General features: G+C 49.5%; 1 protein-coding gene and 1 long non-coding RNA gene across 3 annotated transcripts; one reads left to right on the top strand and one right to left on the bottom strand.

Annotated features, from left to right (window-relative positions):
- Positions 1 to 220: 220 nt before the first annotated feature.
- On the bottom strand, positions 221 to 11,810 carry APRT (adenine phosphoribosyltransferase). 2 transcript variants are annotated; one of them, XM_072117467.1, is made up of 6 exons: positions 11,647 to 11,810; positions 8,096 to 8,199; positions 7,754 to 7,887; positions 4,396 to 4,474; positions 869 to 920; positions 221 to 762 (listed from the first exon to the last, which is right to left on the bottom strand). In XM_072117467.1, the coding sequence occupies exons 1-6, from the start codon at positions 11,727 to 11,729 to the stop codon at positions 741 to 743; spliced, it is 474 nt and encodes a 157-aa protein (XP_071973568.1). In that variant the 5' UTR covers positions 11,730 to 11,810; the 3' UTR covers positions 221 to 740. The 2 variants fall into 2 exon arrangements, with proteins under 2 accessions (XP_071973568.1, XP_071973567.1); XM_072117466.1 differs by lacking the exon at positions 869 to 920 and having other exon boundaries at positions 11,647 to 11,808.
- LOC140070688 (uncharacterized) lies at positions 11,689 to 20,300 on the top strand. The gene is made up of 2 exons (XR_011848973.1): positions 11,689 to 11,955; positions 19,494 to 20,300. It is a non-coding gene; the product is annotated as an uncharacterized lncRNA (long non-coding RNA).
- The last annotated feature ends 370 nt before the right edge of the window (positions 20,301 to 20,670 follow it).

Raw genomic sequence — 20,670 nt, 5'->3', positions numbered from 1 at the left:
TAGGCAGTTTTGCTAGTAATAAGGTATGGGTGCAGATGCCTTTAAACATACAAAGCCGCATTCACACATTGAGTTTTGAAATGCAATGTAGAGGGACCAGGCCAATCGTATATATGCACTTACACTCTCATTCCCGACAGCATTTGTTTCAAGAAGCAACAGTTGACATCCCTCTCACATTTGACTAATATAAAACCACTTTGCAAAGAGAGCCTCAATCTCCACGCCATCCTCTATCAATTGTTTGCAGCATATAATAAAGTACAACAGAACATTTTTTTCAGCAAAACTCATTCTACAGTAGAGCAATTTTTGTTTTAATTTTTTTGTTTTTAAGATTTTTTCCCCCTTGATTGTCATGGACAATGATTCTTCAAAACCACAAATAATGTTAGTCTATATAAACAGAATATATGAAGATTGTCAATACAGCTCAATTCTTGTGATTTTTACAGATTTCATGGCTTTGGCCTATAAAGACCCACATATGCATTTTTCGGGAGCTTTGGTCTATTCAATGATTCTTCTGTCCCACATGACATGGGTTCCCCATTTTGTTTATGTGCATAGATACAGATTGCACATACATATATTAAATATTGCGTAGCGCTCCAGAACCTTAGTCGTACTGCAGCAATGCATGGACAGGGTAAGATTTAAGTTTCTCTGCCCCTTTAAGTGGTGAGAGCTCTATGACCACCAAACAGGCCACAATATCTGCATTTCTTCTCTTCAGTAGTTCACATGCTGCAGCCATTGTCCCTGCAAACAATGAAACATGGAAAATTACTCTATGGGCATTGTATGGTCACTCTCCTTCTACAATATAGGACCAACCTACTGACACCTCTTAATGGTGCCTACTTGCCATTTAGTGCCCTTGGAGATGAAAAGTATGTTCACGTCGGTGTAATTTTTCACTGAAAAATAAGAGTTAGAAAACCAGAATATATATTTATATATATAATCATAGTTGTTGAAATCTGTGCGCTTCATGCATCATAATGATATAATTAAAGGGATCCCTCCTTCCCTGCAAAATAGCAGCACCGTCACTAATTATGATTAGCGAGTATTCATGTGTACACTATTATGTGCCTTTAGCCTGAGATTTAGGTTATCAGCTCCCTCTCTGCTACAAAGGTCCTGCCACTCAGTCTTGCCCCATCTCACAGCAGCAAGTTCAGTGCTCCTGCTCCTCTACAATGTGGTCATTCCATGACTCAGGACACTGTACCAGCGACCATCCACAGCAGTGTAAAACTCATTGTCCCAGAAAATGTGTCTGCATTCAACCGTGATTAACTGGACTGAGCCCAGAACAGCTTAACTGAACTCATAGTTCCCCCCACTGAGCTCAACTTCTATTAGTAAGCAGGCATTAAGCAACAGTTTCTAGCAGAGGTCGCACTAACATTTTTCCAGAAGGGTAATAATACTCCTCTCACAATTTTTGAGGAGTATTTTTAACCCAGGAGGAGTACGAAATTTTCACTAATAAATGTATAACTCCCAGGCGTATATATAGTGTTAAGAGACGTCTATTAATACAAGGGAAAAGTTACAGCTCCTGTTTTCTGTGCTTAAAAGGGTTTTCCCACAAATTCAAGTTAGGCCCTATCCACAGGATAAGGTCTAATTTGAATTCTAAGGAAAACTTCTTTAGGGCACATTCACACTTTTTTTATGCGTTTTTGACGTATCCAAAGGCTTCACGTGTTGAAGTAACGCTGCGTTTTAGCCAATGCAATGGAAACGCAATTTTACTTCAACACGTGATCAAGGTTGAAGCCTTTGGAATGCGTAAAAAACTCAAAATGTATGTAATAACCTCACCCTTATGCTACATTCACACTACCATATGGGGACGTATGTACGGCCGCAAGCTTGTGGCTGTACATGTCCTCAATAGATAGCAATGGCCGCACGGAGCGATACGGCTCAGTACACGGGAAAATGACATGTCTTTCCCCGTGTTACGGCCAGTACCCAATGCATTTTAATGGAGAGGGGTGGGAACGCATGCCTGCACGGCCATGGCCTGGCGGGAGTACGTTTGTGTGAATGCAGCCTTATTGTCTACAGAGCAGACTATGGCTGATGGCGGCCCCCAGACCAGTCTGGGGCTGATGCTGCTGAAATTTTAATTAATTTATTTTCTTCGGTTTGGGAACAACTCTTTTTTTATTTAATTTTTTTTTGTTTACAGGGGCACATTTAGGGAGGAACACATAATATATGTGTGCCTGCTTTACTCAAATATAACTCACACATAACAGGGATCTAATGGTAAGAGCCCATTGGATCACTGTCATCAGTGATCTGTATACAGAGACATGCAGAGAGGATGCATACAGCACCTTCCCTGCATGCCTTTCACTGTATACAGGGGATGCTGTGACTGATAATAATCAGCCCCTGTCACAGTACACGATCGGGTATTAATACGCTTGGTGATTTTTTGGGGGAGTAAATCAGCCTCTAAACGCGTCTATGAAGCGTGTAGAGGCGTTATCGCGACCTCTGGTTTCTAGACTTTGTCTTAAAGGGAACCTGCCACCACATTTTTCACAAATACAGCTAGTGACAGGTTCCCATAGAGCCCTATAGGTTAAATGCCACACATCGTTTTAGCTCACATCCTCAGAATCAACTTTGTTATCTTACCTGGCATCAGAGGCAGTGTGTCTTGCTCAGGTGACCCCTCCCATGTACTCAGCCTTATGCCTCCTCACTATTCAGCACTTAGTGTCATGTGACCAAGGTGATTCACATCTACCTCATGTATGCATCTTATCACATGAAATCACAGCATGCATCCATAAGGATGGGATGGGAGTCCACGGGGGCATGCTGTGATTTCATGTGATCAGATACATACCTTACCAGTCAGTCAATCAGGAACAAGAGGCAGGGTAAGGCTTGTAAAATGTAATATGCAGTTATATGCATTAATAACATTGAACTCACTACAGGTGAATTGTACATATGTTTATAAACATATTTTTAACATAGCAGAAATGGAAAGAAACCATTTAGGGATAAAAACAATGTTTGTTTTTCATTTTTGGTGGGTTAATTTAAATGGCAGGTTCATTACAGTGAGAGATAAATCTGGCATAGGTGTTAAGACTGGGTTTATAAACTTTTTCACAATTTTGTGTTACACTAGCTGACACATTGAAAGGGTCTATGTCTAGAGGAATCAGACAATTCTATTCCAAATGCCTCCCCTCAGATGATTCTATGTAAAATCCAGTAAATCCCACATATGCACAAATCTAATTTGTTATAACAAAATAGTTTTTAAGCAAAGGGCTTTTTCACATAGCTGTAGCCTATGGGTCAGTAAAAAATACTGACTACAACACAATCCTGATCCATTGCAATAGAAAACATAGACCACATTCATCAGTTGTTTTTTTTAGTTACACATATTAAAAATAGATGAAACTTTACTGAGGTAATACTTTGATGATTGAAAACAGAAAACTGATTAAAATCTGATGGACAATTAGTTTTTCCACTGATTAATCAGAAAATTTCTGCAACATATGTAAAAGCACCATCATACAGTTCTGTTGCTTCCCTCCATACATGGAAAGGAATCAGCTCATGAACCGACTCTACACAGCCTTAAAGGGGGTTTTCCCACAAAACAAGTAAGCCCTAACTTGCTGATCAGTAATGGGATCACAAAAATGGGGGGTCCGAGGCACCTTCATCGGACCCGTTGTTCCGCCCCGAGATGAGCGGAACAGCCGCTTGTGCGTGTCCGTGCTGCCCCGTTCATCTTTGTGGAGCTGACGGAGATTGCAGAGTACAGCGCTCAGCAATCTCCGTCAGCTCCATAGAGATGAATGGGGCAGCACGGCTGGCTGCTCCACTCATCTCTGGGATCAAAGAGGGGTCCGATGGAGGCACCTTCATCGGACCCGTGATTGTGCCCTGAGATGAGCGGAGCATGTCCGTGCTGCCCGCTCATCTCGGGGATCAAAGAGGGGTCCGATGGAGGTATCTTGGACCCCATCAGACTTCCCCTTCACCTGATCTGTGGTGGTTTCATCAGTGAGACCCCTGCCGACCAGCTAGTTAGGCCCCAACTTGTTTCATGGGCAAACCCTTTTAACCGTACCGTGACACCGAGTTGTTATATAATTTTGCGGCTTCAGTTCTCTTATTCAATATTCCTCTTTTAAAGGAGATGTACCGACAAAATCAATCATGAGAAACCAGGGACACTGACTCATATATCCATGCATCATTAATGTGATAATCTTATAACCCTTTTTTTTTCCCCAGAAAACCCCTTAGAATTGACTTTTACATAATAGGACATATATTCCTTCTCTATGGATCGTTGCACATGAACGGAAGACGAAAATATATTTTTACCTCCGGTGGCCAATAAATCATCTATTATCACAACTTTCTGTCCAGGGTCAACAGCATCAACCTGAATTTCAATCTCAGCCTTAAGACACAAAAAATAGACATGTTAAAAGATACAGCAAAGTATATAAACATTTCCTTCCTTTTTGCCCGCATGGCATAATTTATCTCTATCCATACAGTGTCCTTAGGCCTCATGCACACGAGCGTGCACAAAGAACAGGCCCTGACGGGGTGGTTGAGCTCTGCTCACCCCTTCTATCTCCATAGGAAGCTGAGTGACCACATCTTGACTGTGCACAATAGACCTCAATGGCGGCTGTATGGCTAGCTCATAGCTGTCACGGCTGTGTACATGATACCTTAGACCAGGGGTAGGGAACCTATGGCTCGGGAGCCAGATAAGGCTCTTTTGATGGCAGCATCTGGCTCTCAGACAAATCATTGATTAATAGCGATGGGCAGTGTGTACATATAAGATACATAGGGACGATCACTGGATGCAGGCAGAGATGTTACCGCTGCCTGCGTCCTTTTTGTGACCAAGGTGCCATCACCGCACCATTGCTTAGGTGACAGCACCTGTGTCATAGAGAAGAGCAGCATCCACTCCTCTCTATGACCCAGGCGTCTGCCTAAGCAACTATGGGTGATGGAGAAGAGCGCGTGAGTGATGAGAAGCTGCTGAATGGAGATGAGGTAGGTGAGTATTCATTTTTTTGCTGTGACTTCCTATCTACTGGGGGCAAGTATGTGCTGGCACTACCTTTTTACTGGGAGGCATGTGCTGTGACTACCTATCTACTGGGGCCTGGGGGCATGTGATGGGGCTACCTATCTACTGGGGACACGTGCTGTGTCTACCCATCTACCTTGGGCATGTACTGTGGCTACCCAAATACTGGGGAGCATGTGCTGTGACTACCTATTTACTGGGGGGGTCATGTGCTGTGACTATTTATCTACTGAGGGCATGTGCCTGGGCTAGATTTGTACTGGGGGCATGTGCCTGGGCTAGATTTCTACTGGGGGCATGTGCCTGGGCTAGCTATCTAGTGGGTGAATGTGGTATGACTACCTATATAATGGGGGGCATGTGCTGTGGCTACCTATTTACTAGCAGGCATGTGAAGGTGCTACCTATCTAATGGGGGGCATGTGCCATGGTTACCAATATACTGGGGGAAATGTGCTGTGGCTACCTATCTACTTGGAGGCATGTGCTGGAGCTACCTATCTATTTCGGTGCATGTGCTGTGGCTACATATGTACTGGGGGGAATGTGCTAGGGCTACCTATCTACTGGGGGGCTTGTGCTGGGGCTACCTATATACTAGGGGCATGTACTGGGTGTATCTACTGTGGGTCATGTACTGGGGCTACCTATCTACTGAGAGGCCATGTGCAGTGGCCACCTATCTACTGGGGGGACACATGCCATGGCTATCTATCTACTGGGGGCAATGTGCATATTGCATGGCTCTCACAGAATTACATTTTAAAAAATGAGGTGTTCATGGCTGTCTCAGCCAAAAAAGTTCCCGACCCTTGCCTTAGACCAGTGATGGCGAACCTATGGCACGCGTGCCAGAGAGGGCACGCAGAGCCCTCTCTGCTGGCACGCGTACCTTCTCCCCAGCCTCATCAATGATACCTACCCCTGCCGGGTCCCAGCACTCTGTTGACCGTTCGACCCCGGCTACCGCTGCCTGCTCGTTCGCGCCTGGCCCACCCTGCTGCCTGCAGAGTCGCGGGGTCCCGATGCCTGCTTGTCCCCGCCCTGCTGCCTGCAGAGTCGCGGGGTCCTGATGCCTGCGGGGTCCCGGTGCCCGCTGCCTGCGGGGTCCCGGTGCCCGATGCCTGCGGGGTCCCGGTGCCCCATGCCTCCTGCCTGCTCCTGTGCTCCGACGTCACTGCTCCTGTGCTCCGAGTCGCGGGGTCCTGATGCCTGCGGGGTCCCGGTGCCCGCTGCCTGCGGGGTCCCGGTGCCCGCTGCCTGCGGGGTCCCGGTGCCCGCTGCCGGCGGGGTCCCGGTGCCCGCTGCCGGCGGGGTCCCGGTGCCCGCTGCCGGCGGGGTCCCGGTGCCCGCTGCCGGCGGGGTCCCGGTGCCCGATGCCTGCGGGGTCCCGGTGCCCGATGCCTGCGGGGTCCCGGTGCCTGACGTTTCCGCGGCTGCTGCACTTAGTAAGGCCCTCTATGTGTGTCTGTCTATGCTGGTGTGAGTGTATTGGAGTGTGTGCTGTGTGAGTGTAGTGGTGTGGAGTGTGTGCTGTGTGAGTGTAGTGGAGTGTGTGCTGTGTGAGTGTAGTGGAGTGGAGTGTGTGCTGTGTGAGTGTAGTGGAGTGTGTGCTGTGTGAGAGTAGTGGAGTGTGTGCTATGTGAGTGTAGTGGAGTGGAGTGTGTGCTGTGTGAGTGTAGTGGAGTGGAGTGTGTGCTGTGTGAGTGTAGTGGAGTGTGCGCAGTGTGAGTGGAGTGTGAGTGTAGTGGAGTGTGCGCAGTGTGAGTGGAGTGTGAGCGGAGTGGAGAGTGCGCAGTGTGAGCAGAGTGGAGTGTGAGTGGAGTGGAGTGTGTGCTGTGTGAGTGGAGTGGAGTGTGCGCAGTGTGAGTGGAGTGGAGTGTGCGCAGTGTGAGTGGAGTGTGAGCGGAGTGGAGTGTGCGCAGTGTGAGCAGAGTGGAGTGTGAGTGGAGTGGAGTGGAGTGTGCGCAGTGTGAGCAGAGTGGAGTGGAGTGTGCGCAGTGTGAGTGGAGTGTGAGCGGAGTGGAGTGTGCGCAGTGTGAGCGGAGTGGAGTGTGAGTGGAGTGGAGTGTGCGCAGTGTGAGTGGAGTGTGCGCAGTGTGAGTGGAGTGCTGTGTGTGCAGTGTGAGTGGAGTGGAGTGTGCGCAGTGTGAGTGGAGTGTGCGCAGTGTGAGTGGAGTGCTGTGTGTGCAGTGTGAGCGTAGTGTGCGCGGCGTATTACCAAAATTTTCATACTCCTCCTCGGGTAAAAATACTCCTCAAAAATGGTGAGAGGAGTATTATTACCCTTCTGGAAAAATGTTAGTGCGACCTCTGATAATGGTCTTTTATGCTATTTATGTGGTTGTAATGGTGGCGTCATGATGTCACAGTGTTATTTGTCTCATGTATAGTGGTATTGTGGCGCTATTGGACTAAACTGCTATGTTGGCACCTTGCACTAGAAAAGTCGCCTTTGGTTTGCAGTTTGGGCACTCGGTCTCTTAAAGGTTCGCCATCACTGCCTTAGACTGTGCCTGCTCCTCTCCTTAAGTGCTGGACTTCCGGGGTAAATAAATATAGGTGCCATCTGACTGAGGTTTCTGACTACTATACAATCAGTAAAGCCTTATACATTGTACTTACCTTTCCATACTCCAAAGAATAGGATACACACTCTGTTGGACCGGGTAACTTTCCCTTCTTCCGAATCAACACAAACCCAATTCCAAATCTTTGTGCCAGAGCAGGACCAAAAAGAAATCCACGGGAGTCTAGCCCTGCATTGAGGAAATGCTTATACTTTATACACAAGTGACTTTTTCAGGGGGTTGCACATTGTATACTGCAGAGCAAATAATTCAGCATTTGACCAGAAACAAAGTACCTCTATCCTTCCCGAGATACACAGACAAGCACCACGTCATATTGGAGCCTCTGAAGATGAATGACAGATGTTACAGCCTTTCTTACAAAACGTTGTCTTACCAGCAATAAGATCGATCTTCGGAAAATGATCTCGGAGGTAGCTCTCAAACAGGTCGATGGCAGCTGAGAATGCAGTGGGGTCTTTAAGAATTGGGGTGATGTCCCTGGAAAGAATAAGAAGGTACACACAATAGTAGAGAGTCGTAATATCTGGGCAAAAATATGACAATAACATTTTTCTTTATTAACCCCTTACGGACGCAGCCATTTTGTAGCTTAACTGTTATAAACCCTCCAAAAATTAAGATTTCTACCTATTCAATCCCACAAAAAAATGCTATAAAAAGTAATCAAAAAAACATATGTACTCCAGAATGATACTGGTGCAAAGTACAACATGTCCCGCAAAAAACAAGCCATCAACCAGCTCTGTAGCCAAAAAAGTAACAATGTTATGCCACTTGGAAGATGGCAATACAAAAATGATAGATTTTTCCCCACATTAGGGTTTTATTTGACAAATTTAGTAAAGAAAAAGTAAAAAATCCAGTACAGAATTGATGCTTTTCTACTCCTGCCCTCAAAAAAAAGTTCCTAAATTTTCAACAATAGGGGATACCAACCCCAAAATGGTAACACTGTAAAAAGCATCTCATCCCGCAAAAAAAAAAAATGCCGTCACAGCAAAAATTTTATAGCCTACAAAAGGGGCCAATGAGGAAACTAAAATCCTGGCAGCTGCAGGGCGCTCCTTCCCTTCTGCGCCTCGCTGTGCGCCCATAAAACAAGTCACGGCCACATGTGGGGGGTCTCTGTACTCAGTAGAAATTATAGAACAAATTATATTCTTTTGGAAATGTGTAAATTTTAGGGCTAAATGAATGTATAACCGGCACAATTGGACCATTCTAAATTTCACCTCCATTTTGATTCAGTTACTATGAAGATCTCAAGAGGTTAACAATCTTCCTAAAAGCCGTTTCTGATAGTTTGAGGGGTGCAGAATTGAAAATGGGTTGATTATACAGGCAGTCCCCGGGTTACATACAAGATAGGGTCTGTAGGTTTGTTCTTAAGTTGAGTTTGTATGTAAGTCGGAACTGTATATTTTATCATTGTAATCCCAGCCAGAACTTTTTTGGTCTCTGTGACAATTGGATTTTAAAAATGTTGGGCTGTCATAAGAATCAGGATTAACACTAAAGCTTCATTCCAGACACATTTGATAACTGTTTCATCTGTTTACTGTAGCCTGGGACTAAAGTACAATAAATTACCAATATCCAGAGGTTCGTTTGTAACTATGGGTCGTATGTAAGTCGAGTGTTCTTAAGTAGGGGACCGCCTGTATAGGGTTTTTTTTATGCTAAATATGTAAAATTTCATTCAAAACTGTATTTATCCCCAAAATAGTCAATTCTGAAAATCCGGAAAAGCGATATTCAATTTGTAAGCCGCGTGTCAGAATCCAAAAAAAAATCCGGAATCTTTTGTATTCTGACTTGCGTCGCTTTATATGGTTATAACTTTTGAACACTGTTACTTATCAAAGCGATACTGAGATTGCTTTTTCGCCACATGTTGTACTTCATTTTAGTGGTAAATGTCGGCTGATAAGTTTTGCGTTTATTTACAAAAAAAAAAATTTTTTGAAAAATTTGCCATTTTTCAAAATTCTAAATCCTTGTGTTTTCAGGCAGATAAATTTACTACCTAAATAAGTTGCTGAATAAACTTTCCCATATGTCTACTTTACATTTTCATCATTTTTGAAATGTCTGGATAATTTATTTTGATGTCACGCGGCTTACAAATTGAATATCGTTTTACTGTATTTTCAGAATTGACTATTTTGGGGATAAATACAGTTTTTAATGATATTTTACATATTTAACATCAAAACTCCCTATATAATCTACCCATTTTCAAATCTGCACCCCTCAAGCCATCAGAAACAGCTTTTAGGAAGATTGTTAACCCCTTGAGATCCTCATAGTAATTGAATCAAAATGGAGGTAATATTAAGAATGGTACAATTTTGACGGTTATATGTTCATTTAGCCCTAAAATTTACACATTTCCAAAAGATAAAAAGAGAAAACCCATCTGCAATTCCTCCTGAGTACAGAGACACCCCCCCCCCACATGTGGCCGTTACTTGTTTTATGGTTGCACAGCGAGGCGCAGAAGGGAAGGAGGGACCTGAAGCTGCAAAGATTAAAATTTTCTCATTGGTCCCTTTTGTAGGCTATACAATTTTTGCTTTTTCGTTATTGGGGCCATGTGACGGCATTTTTTTTTTTTTGTGGGATGAGATGCTTTTTCCATTGTTACCATTTTGGGGTTGGTATCCACTATTGTTGAAAATTTAGGAACTTTTTTTGAGGGTAGGAGTAGAAAAGCATCAATTCTGCACTGGATTTTTTTTTTTTGACGTTCATCATATAATCTAATCATCATGTTATCTTTATTCTATGGGTCAGTACGATTACAGGGATACCAGACATGAATATATTTTCTTACGTTTTACTAAATTTGTCAAATAAAACCGTAATGTGGAGAAAAATCTATAATTTTTGCTTTGCTGTCTTCCAAGTGGCATAACATTTTAAATTTTTTGGCAATGGAGCTGGTTGATGGCTTGTTTATTTTGAGGGACATGTTGTACTTTGCACTCATTCTGGAGTACATATGTTTTTTTAAATGACTTTTTATTGCATTTTTTTGTGGGATTGCATAGGTAAAAATCATAATTTTTTGCAGGCTTTTTACTGTTTTTTCAATGGCGTTCATTGTGTATATTATTTTCTTTTTTTCTATGGTTTGTTACGGACGCAGTGATACTATAAATGTGGGGTTTGTGTTATGCTTTAGACTATTTTTTGGGTTATATCTCTCTTTATATGTAATGGGGAGTATGGGCATTTTTACTGATTTATTACTTTATTGAATAACATTTTTTTTAACTTGTTCCACCATGGGACATGAACAAGCAATTATCTGATGATGATAATACTCTGTAATACTGATGTATTGCAGGGTATTAGCAGTGTCAGCCTACGCACACTAGGCTGACACTGTGCCTTTAAGATGACATCACAGATCGGCGCTCTCTGAAAACGTCGCGGGGGGGGGGGCCCAAAGGCAGTTTAAATGCTGCGGTCGCACTGACAGCGGCATTTAACGGGCTAAACACCCACGATCAGAGCCCACTTCGACCGCGGGTGTTGGCTATCAGTTACAGCTGGCACCACGTGTCCCAATGCCGGTTCGGCTACGATCTTGAGCTGAACCGGCATCAGATCTGCGTCCGATAAATCGGACGCTGAGCGCTAAATCACTGCACTCAGCGTCCGATATATTCGACGCAGAGCATTAAGGGGTTAAAGTAGGGGGCTAAGGGGTTATAGTATCATTTATGTATGTATTGTAGTCAGTAATATGGTGGCCTCATTGTACAGACGTGACACCATATGAATGTCACCTATGTGAATTATTCTACTGACATCCAGAACTATGACCCTGATCGCTTCCTAGGCAGTGTCTGCAGGGACTTTGCACCGCCTCTGGCTGCTCTTATACACCGCCTAGACATGCAGCAGGGCACTGACCTGAAGCAGATTCCCGGGGAGGGGAAGTCAGGAAATTCCCGCACAGAAGAGCGGAGCAGCGCCCGCTTATCACCCTCATTCATGGCACTGGACTCCCTCGTGGCTAGCTGCTAGAATAGAGGGACCAGGATGAGGCGTGATGTCACTGGTCACATGTCACTCCAGATCATGTGACCAAGGTGATGTAGGCTGGGGGCGGGGCTTAAAGTTTCCCGTCTGTATGTGTGTGGAGGAGATGCAGGGCTGCTGAGTGCTATGTGTGGAGGAGATGCAGGGCTGCTCAGTGCTGTGTGTGGAGGGATTATCATGGTGAGTACATCTGCTCTATAGTCTAATGGAGGGCTCTGGGAGCTGTGAGCAGAATGTGTGGGCGGCTGCAGCCTGCAGGTGTGGTAAGCGGGTGATATGCAAAGAAGCCTGGGCTCCAAGGGGAGCAGCTTGTCACATAGAGGAGCCTGGGGGTACGTATGTAGTGAAGGGTGAGGGTCATGTATGGCTTGTGAGGGGTGTAATGGATGCATATTGCCACATTGGGACATATATCATTAATGTGGGGTACATGCTGTGTGTGGATGTGCAGTGTATAACATAGGGGGTACATACTACACGGGGGGTGGGTGCAGTGTATAACACGGGGGGTGGGTGCAGTGTATAACACGGGGGGTGGGTGCAGTGTATAACACGGGGGGTGGGTGCAGTGTATAACACGGGGGGTGGGTTGCAGTGTATAACATGGGGGGCGGATTGCAGTGTATAACATGGGGGGCGGATTGCAGTGTATAACATGGGGGGCGGATTGCAGTGTATAACATGGTGGGCGGATTGCAGTGTATAACATGGTGGGCGGATTGCAGTGTATAACATGGGGGGCGGATTGCAGTGTATAACAAGGGGGCGGCGGGTGCAGTGTATAACAAGGGGGCGGCGGGTGCAGTGTATAACAAGGGGGCGGCGGGTGCAGTGTATAAAATAAAGGGGAGGCGGGTGCAGTGTATAACATATAGGGGGGGCGGGTGCAGTGTATAACATATAGGGGGGGCGGGTGCAGTGTATAACATATAGGGGGGGCGGGTGCAGTGTATAACATATAGGGGGGGCGGGTGCAGTGTACAACATATAGGGGGGGCGGGTGCAGTGTACAACATATAGGGGGGGCGGGTGCAGTGTACAACATATAGGGGGGGCGGGTGCAGTGTATAACATATAGGGGGGGCGGGGGTTGCGGTGTATAACATATAGGGGGGGCGGGGGTTGCGGTGTATAACATATAGGGGGGGCGGGGGTTGCGGTGTATAACATATAGGGGGGGCGGGGGTTGCGGTGTATAACATATAGGGGGGGCGGGGGTTGCGGTGTATAACATATAGGGGGGGCGGGGGTTGCGGTGTATAACATATAGGGGGGGCGGGGGTTGCGGTGTATAACATATAGGGGGGGCGGGGGTTGCGGTGTATAACATATAGGGGGGGCGGGGGTTGCGGTGTATAACATATAGGGGGGGCGGGGGTTGCGGTGTATAACATATAGGGGGGGCGGGGGTTGCGGTGTATAACATATAGGGGGGGCGGGGGTTGCGGTGTATAACATATAGGGGGGGCGGGGGTTGCGGTGTATAACATATAGGGGGGGCGGGGGTTGCGGTGTATAACATATAGGGGGGGCGGGGGTTGCGGTGTATAACATATAGGGGGGGCGGGGGTTGCGGTGTATAACATATAGGGGGGGCGGGGGTTGCGGTGTATAACATATAGGGGGGGCGGGGGTTGCGGTGTATAACATATAGGGGGGGCGGGGGTTGCGGTGTATAACATATAGGGGGGGCGGGGGTTGCGGTGTATAACATATAGGGGGGGCGGGGGTTGCGGTGTATAACATATAGGGGGGGCGGGGGTTGCGGTGTATAACATATAGGGGGGGCGGGGGTTGCGGTGTATAACATATAGGGGGGGCGGGGGTTGCGGTGTATAACATATAGGGGGGGCGGGGGTTGCGGTGTATAACATATAGGGGGGGCGGGGGTTGCGGTGTATAACATATAGGGGGGGCGGGGGTTGCGGTGTATAACATATAGGGGGGGCGGGGGTTGCGGTGTATAACATATAGGGGGGGCGGGGGTTGCGGTGTATAACATATAGGGGGGGCGGGGGTTGCGGTGTATAACATATAGGGGGGGCGGGGGTTGCGGTGTATAACATATAGGGGGGGCGGGGGTTGCGGTGTATAACATATAGGGGGGGCGGGGGTTGCGGTGTATAACATATAGGGGGGGCGGGGGTTGCGGTGTATAACATATAGGGGGGGCGGGGGTTGCGGTGTATAACATATAGGGGGGGCGGGGGTTGCGGTGTATAACATATAGGGGGGGCGGGGGTTGCGGTGTATAACATATAGGGGGGGCGGGGGTTGCGGTGTATAACATATAGGGGGGGCGGGGGTTGCGGTGTATAACATATAGGGGGGGCGGGGGTTGCGGTGTATAACATATAGGGGGGGCGGGGGTTGCGGTGTATAACATATAGGGGGGGCGGGGGTTGCGGTGTATAACATATAGGGGGGGCGGGGGTTGCGGTGTATAACATATAGGGGGGGCGGGGGTTGCGGTGTATAACATATAGGGGGGGCGGGGGTTGCGGTGTATAACATATAGGGGGGGCGGGGGTTGCGGTGTATAACATATAGGGGGGGCGGGGGTTGCGGTGTATAACATATAGGGGGGGCGGGGGTTGCGGTGTATAACATATAGGGGGGGCGGGGGTTGCGGTGTATAACATATAGGGGGGCGGGGGTTGCGGTGTATAACATATAGGGGGGGCGGGGGTTGCGGTGTATAACATATAGGGGGGGCGGGGGTTGCGGTGTATAACATATAGGGGGGGCGGGGGTTGCGGTGTATAACATATAGGGGGGGCGGGGGTTGCGGTGTATAACATATAGGGGGGGCGGGGGTTGCGGTGTATAACATATAGGGGGGGCGGGGGTTGCGGTGTATAACATATAGGGGGGGCGGGGGTTGCGGTGTATAACATATAGGGGGGGCGGGGGTTGCGGTGTATAACATATAGGGGGGGCGGGGGTTGCGGTGTATAACATATAGGGGGGGCGGGGGTTGCGGTGTATAACATATAGGGGGGGCGGGGGTTGCGGTGTATAACATATAGGGGGGGCGGGGGTTGCGGTGTATAACATATAGGGGGGGCGGGGGTTGCGGTGTATAACATATAGGGGGGGCGGGGGTTGCGGTGTATAACATATAGGGGGGGCGGGGGTTGCGGTGTATAACATATAGGGGGGGCGGGGGTTGCGGTGTATAACATATAGGGGGGGCGGGGGTTGCGGTGTATAACATATAGGGGGGGCGGGGGTTGCGGTGTATAACATATAGGGGGGGCGGGGGTTGCGGTGTATAACATATAGGGGGGGCGGGGGTTGCGGTGTATAACATATAGGGGGGGCGGGGGTTGCGGTGTATAGCATATAGGGGGGGCGGGGGTTGCGGTGTATAGCATATAGGGGGGGCGGGGGTTGCGGTGTATAGCATATAGGGGGGGCGGGGGTTGCGGTGTATAGCATATAGGGGGGGCGGGGGTTGCGGTGTATAGCATATAGGGGGGGCGGGGGTTGCGGTGTATAGCATATAGGGGGGGCGGGGGTTGCGGTGTATAGCATATAGGGGGGGCGGGGGTTGCGGTGTATAGCATATAGGGGGGGCGGGGGTTGCGGTGTATAGCATATAGGGGGGGCGGGGGTTGCGGTGTATAGCATATAGGGGGGGCGGGGGTTGCGGTGTATAGCATATAGGGGGGGCGGGGGTTGCGGTGTATAGCATATAGGGGGGGCGGGGGTTGCGGTGTATAGCATATAGGGGGGGCGGGGGTTGCGGTGTATAGCATATAGGGGGGGCGGGGGTTGCGGTGTATAGCATATAGGGGGGGCGGGGGTTGCGGTGTATAGCATATAGGGGGGGCGGGGGTTGCGGTGTATAGCATATAGGGGGGGCGGGGGTTGCGGTGTATAGCATATAGGGGGGGCGGGGGTTGCGGTGTATAGCATATAGGGGGGGCGGGGGTTGCGGTGTATAACATATAGGGGGGGCGGGGGTTGCGGTGTATAACATATAGGGGGGGCGGGGGTTGCGGTGTATAACATATAGGGGGGGCGGGGGTTGCGGTGTATAACATATAGGGGGGGCGGGGGTTGCGGTGTATAACATATAGGGGGGGCGGGGGTTGCGGTGTATAACATATAGGGGGGGCGGGGGTTGCGGTGTATAACATATAGGGGGGGCGGGGGTTGCGGTGTATAACATATAGGGGGGGCGGGGGTTGCGGTGTATAACATATAGGGGGGGCGGGGGTTGCGGTGTATAACATATAGGGGGGGCGGGGGTTGCGGTGTATAACATATAGGGGGGGCGGGGGTTGCGGTGTATAACATATAGGGGGGGCGGGGGTTGCGGTGTATAACATATAGGGGGGGCGGGGGTTGCGGTGTATAACATATAGGGGGGGCGGGGGTTGCGGTGTATAACATATAGGGGGGGCGGGGGTTGCGGTGTATAACATATAGGGGGGGCGGGGGTTGCGGTGTATAACATATAGGGGGGGCGGGGGTTGCGGTGTATAACATATAGGGGGGGCGGGGGTTGCGGTGTATAACATATAGGGGGGGCGGGGGTTGCGGTGTATAACATATAGGGGGGGCGGGGGTTGCGGTGTATAACATATAGGGGGGGCGGGGGTTGCGGTGTATAACATATAGGGGGGGCGGGGGTTGCGGTGTATAACATATAGGGGGGGCGGGGGTTGCGGTGTATAACATATAGGGGGGGCGGGGGTTGCGGTGTATAACATATAGGGGGGGCGGGGGTTGCGGTGTATAACATATAGGGGGGGCGGGGGTTGCGGTGTATAACATATAGGGGGGGCGGGGGTTGCGGTGTATAACATATAGGGGGGGCGGGGGTTGCGGTGTATAACATATAGGGGGGGCGGGGGTTGCGGTGTATAACATATAGGGGGGGCGGGGGTTGCGGTGTATAACATATAGGGGGGGCGGGGGTTGCGGTGTATAACATATAGGGGGGGCGGGGGTTGCGGTGTATAACATATAGGGGGGGCGGGGGTTGCGGTGTATAACATATAGGGGGGGCGGGGGTTGCGGTGTATAACATATAGGGGGGGCGGGGGTTGCGGTGTATAACATATAGGGGGGGCGGGGGTTGCGGTGTATAACATATAGGGGGGGCGGGGGTTGCGGTGTATAACATATAGGGGGGGCGGGGGTTGCGGTGTATAACATATAGGGGGGGCGGGGGTTGCGGTGTATAACATATAGGGGGGGCGGGGGTTGCGGTGTATAACATATAGGGGGGGCGGGGGTTGCGGTGTATAACATATAGGGGGGGCGGGGGTTGCGGTGTATAACATATAGGGGGGGCGGGGGTTGCGGTGTATAACATATAGGGGGGGCGGGGGTTGCGGTGTATAACATATAGGGGGGGCGGGGGTTGCGGTGTATAACATATAGGGGGGGCGGGGGTTGCGGTGTATAACATATAGGGGGGGCGGGGGTTGCGGTGTATAACATATAGGGGGGGCGGGGGTTGCGGTGTATAACATATAGGGGGGGCGGGGGTTGCGGTGTATAACATATAGGGGGGGCGGGGGTTGCGGTGTATAACATATAGGGGGGGCGGGGGTTGCGGTGTATAACATATAGGGGGGGCGGGGGTTGCGGTGTATAACATATAGGGGGGGCGGGGGTTGCGGTGTATAACATATAGGGGGGGCGGGGGTTGCGGTGTATAACATATAGGGGGGGCGGGGGTTGCGGTGTATAACATATAGGGGGGGCGGGGGTTGCGGTGTATAACATATAGGGGGGGCGGGGGTTGCGGTGTATAACATATAGGGGGGGCGGGGGTTGCGGTGTATAACATATAGGGGGGGCGGGGGTTGCGGTGTATAACATATAGGGGGGGCGGGGGTTGCGGTGTATAACATATAGGGGGGGCGGGGGTTGCGGTGTATAACATATAGGGGGGGCGGGGGTTGCGGTGTATAACATATAGGGGGGGCGGGGGTTGCGGTGTATAACATATAGGGGGGGCGGGGGTTGCGGTGTATAACATATAGGGGGGGCGGGGGTTGCGGTGTATAACATATAGGGGGGGCGGGGGTTGCGGTGTATAACATATAGGGGGGGCGGGGGTTGCGGTGTATAACATATAGGGGGGGCGGGGGTTGCGGTGTATAACATATAGGGGGGGCGGGGGTTGCGGTGTATAACATATAGGGGGGGCGGGGGTTGCGGTGTATAACATATAGGGGGGGCGGGGGTTGCGGTGTATAACATATAGGGGGGGCGGGGGTTGCGGTGTATAACATATAGGGGGGGCGGGGGTTGCGGTGTATAACATATAGGGGGGGCGGGGGTTGCGGTGTATAACATATAGGGGGGGCGGGGGTTGCGGTGTATAACATATAGGGGGGGCGGGGGTTGCGGTGTATAACATATAGGGGGGGCGGGGGTTGCGGTGTATAACATATAGGGGGGGCGGGGGTTGCGGTGTATAACATATAGGGGGGGCGGGGGTTGCGGTGTATAACATATAGGGGGGGCGGGGGTTGCGGTGTATAACATATAGGGGGGGCGGGGGTTGCGGTGTATAACATATAGGGGGGGCGGGGGTTGCGGTGTATAACATATAGGGGGGGCGGGGGTTGCGGTGTATAACATATAGGGGGGGCGGGGGTTGCGGTGTATAACATATAGGGGGGGCGGGGGTTGCGGTGTATAACATATAGGGGGGGCGGGGGTTGCGGTGTATAACATATAGGGGGGGCGGGGGTTGCGGTGTATAACATATAGGGGGGGCGGGGGTTGCGGTGTATAACATATAGGGGGGGCGGGGGTTGCGGTGTATAACATATAGGGGGGGCGGGGGTTGCGGTGTATAACATATAGGGGGGGCGGGGGTTGCGGTGTATAACATATAGGGGGGGCGGGGGTTGCGGTGTATAACATATAGGGGGGGCGGGGGTTGCGGTGTATAACATATAGGGGGGGCGGGGGTTGCGGTGTATAACATATAGGGGGGGCGGGGGTTGCGGTGTATAACATATAGGGGGGGCGGGGGTTGCGGTGTATAACATATAGGGGGGGCGGGGGTTGCGGTGTATAACATATAGGGGGGGCGGGGGTTGCGGTGTATAACATATAGGGGGGGCGGGGGTTGCGGTGTATAACATATAGGGGGGGCGGGGGTTGCGGTGTATAACATATAGGGGGGGCGGGGGTTGCGGTGTATAACATATTGGGGGGGGCGGGGGTTGCGGTGTATAACATATTGGGGGGGCGGGGGTTGCGGTGTATAACATATTGGGGGGGGCGGGGGTTGCGGTGTATAACATATTGGGGGGGGCGGGGGTTGCGGTGTATAACATATTGGGGGGGGCGGGGGTTGCGGTGTATAACATATTGGGGGGGGCGGGGGTTGCGGTGTATAACATATTGGGGGGGGCGGGGGTTGCGGTGTATAACATATTGGGGGGGGCGGGGGTTGCGGTGTATAACATATTGGGGGGGGGCGGGGGTTGCGGTGTATAACATATTGGGGGGGGGGCGGGGGTTGCGGTGTAACATATGGGGGCAGGGACATCCTGTATGTATGCGTGGAGTGCACATTGTTCCCTACTTATCCCCTTCACCTTGTGACTCCCAATTATGAGCACCTGCCCCCTCGCCTCGCCACCCCCACACAGTGTATGTCACTTCTTTCTCGTTTTACTATATAACTATATATATGCCTGTGGGGTATTCTTATGTTTTCTTTTTTGATCCTTTAGATTCTATTCTGTATTGGATCCTGAATGGAGCCTGTGTCATCGGAGAAGATCACAGCAACATGGACTGGGACTTGAGAACAAAACCTGCTTGAAAGGATAGAGGATAGTAATGTGATTGGTGGGGATCAAATGCTGGGACCCCCGCTAATAACTGGATTTCCGTTCTTAGGTACAAATGGAGCAGCAGGTCAAGTATGCGTCTTGTTGCTTTATTCATTGCCTGAGTGTGCCAGGTCGCGTGGTTATCTCTGGCACTGTCATTGAGGTTCAGGAGAGTGCCAGAAATACCCAGGCGCTGTGCTTGCCAATTTACAAAACTTCAATGGCAGAACACCGGGTTCACCTACTGCTCCATCAATTAGCTGTACATTCTTGTGATCATTGGAGGTCCCTGAAGTCACCCCCCCAGATTGCTATTCCCTATCCAATGGAAAATATCCTATACTTGCCTCTCCCCTGCATTTACTTGTGTGTGCACCTTCTGGTCTTTGTTTGCAAAAAGAGGCTGTAGCAGGAACGTCATGTCCGCTGTAGCTTTATATTCCTCTCTGTCAAACACCTCTGAGGCCAGGAGTAGAGCGTGCCAGTCATGTCTCATCATCATGAAATCACTGCTGTAAGAGAGGCTAGGATCTGCTGGCAGGAGGATGCTCCCCTGCTATTGTGTAGATATTCCTATGTTGTGGACAACTCTTCTATGTCCCCTAGTGGCACATTAAAAAAAAAAGTCCAGGCAATGTTTTATAAAATTAAAACTTCTTAAAATCATTTCTCTCCTGATTAGTTTCATGTGTAATAATAAAGAAATATACAAAAAATAGAGTTTAGAAGTTGTAACCACTTTGTGACTGGGTTCATAGGGTACGTTTTTGTATAAGACAAGCAAATCGTCCAGTTTGGACGTGTGTTCCCAATTGTCACTAAAATATAACTTTTAATAATTTCTAATTTAAAAAGTGAAAGCTAGTAGTGTACAGCGGATAGAAGGCGAAGGTACAATTCCAGTGCACTCAGGTTAAAATTACAGTCAGATGAGTTGTTAGAGTTTAGTTTTCCTCAGTATCAGATAAGTCCTATGAGTGTTTTTTCAGTGTATTAGTAGTATTCCGGGTTTATGTTTGACTTCTCACTATGGTCTGATTAGTGAAAAGGACTCAGAGAGGAGAGGGCATTCACC

The sequence above is a fragment of the Engystomops pustulosus genome, chromosome 7, assembly GCF_040894005.1.
Source record: "Engystomops pustulosus chromosome 7, aEngPut4.maternal, whole genome shotgun sequence".
In the NCBI taxonomy this organism is placed as follows: Eukaryota; Metazoa; Chordata; class Amphibia; order Anura; family Leptodactylidae; genus Engystomops; species Engystomops pustulosus.
Note: the sequence above shows the minus strand (reverse complement) of the source record. Positions and strands in the feature narration are given on the sequence as shown.

Excerpts from the sequence above, each read along its gene's own strand:
- APRT (XM_072117466.1), bottom strand. The coding sequence starts at position 11,729 with ATGAATGAGGGTGATAAGCGGGCGCTGCTCCGCTCTTCTGTGCGGGAA. Across the intron at positions 8,200-11,646 it reads TCCCCGGGAATCTGCTTCAG|GGACATCACCCCAATTCTTA; the intron begins GTCAGTGCCCTG and ends TATTCTTTCCAG. Across the intron at positions 4,475-7,753 it reads ATTCTTTGGAGTATGGAAAG|GCTGAGATTGAAATTCAGGT; the intron begins GTAAGTACAATG and ends TTGTGTCTTAAG.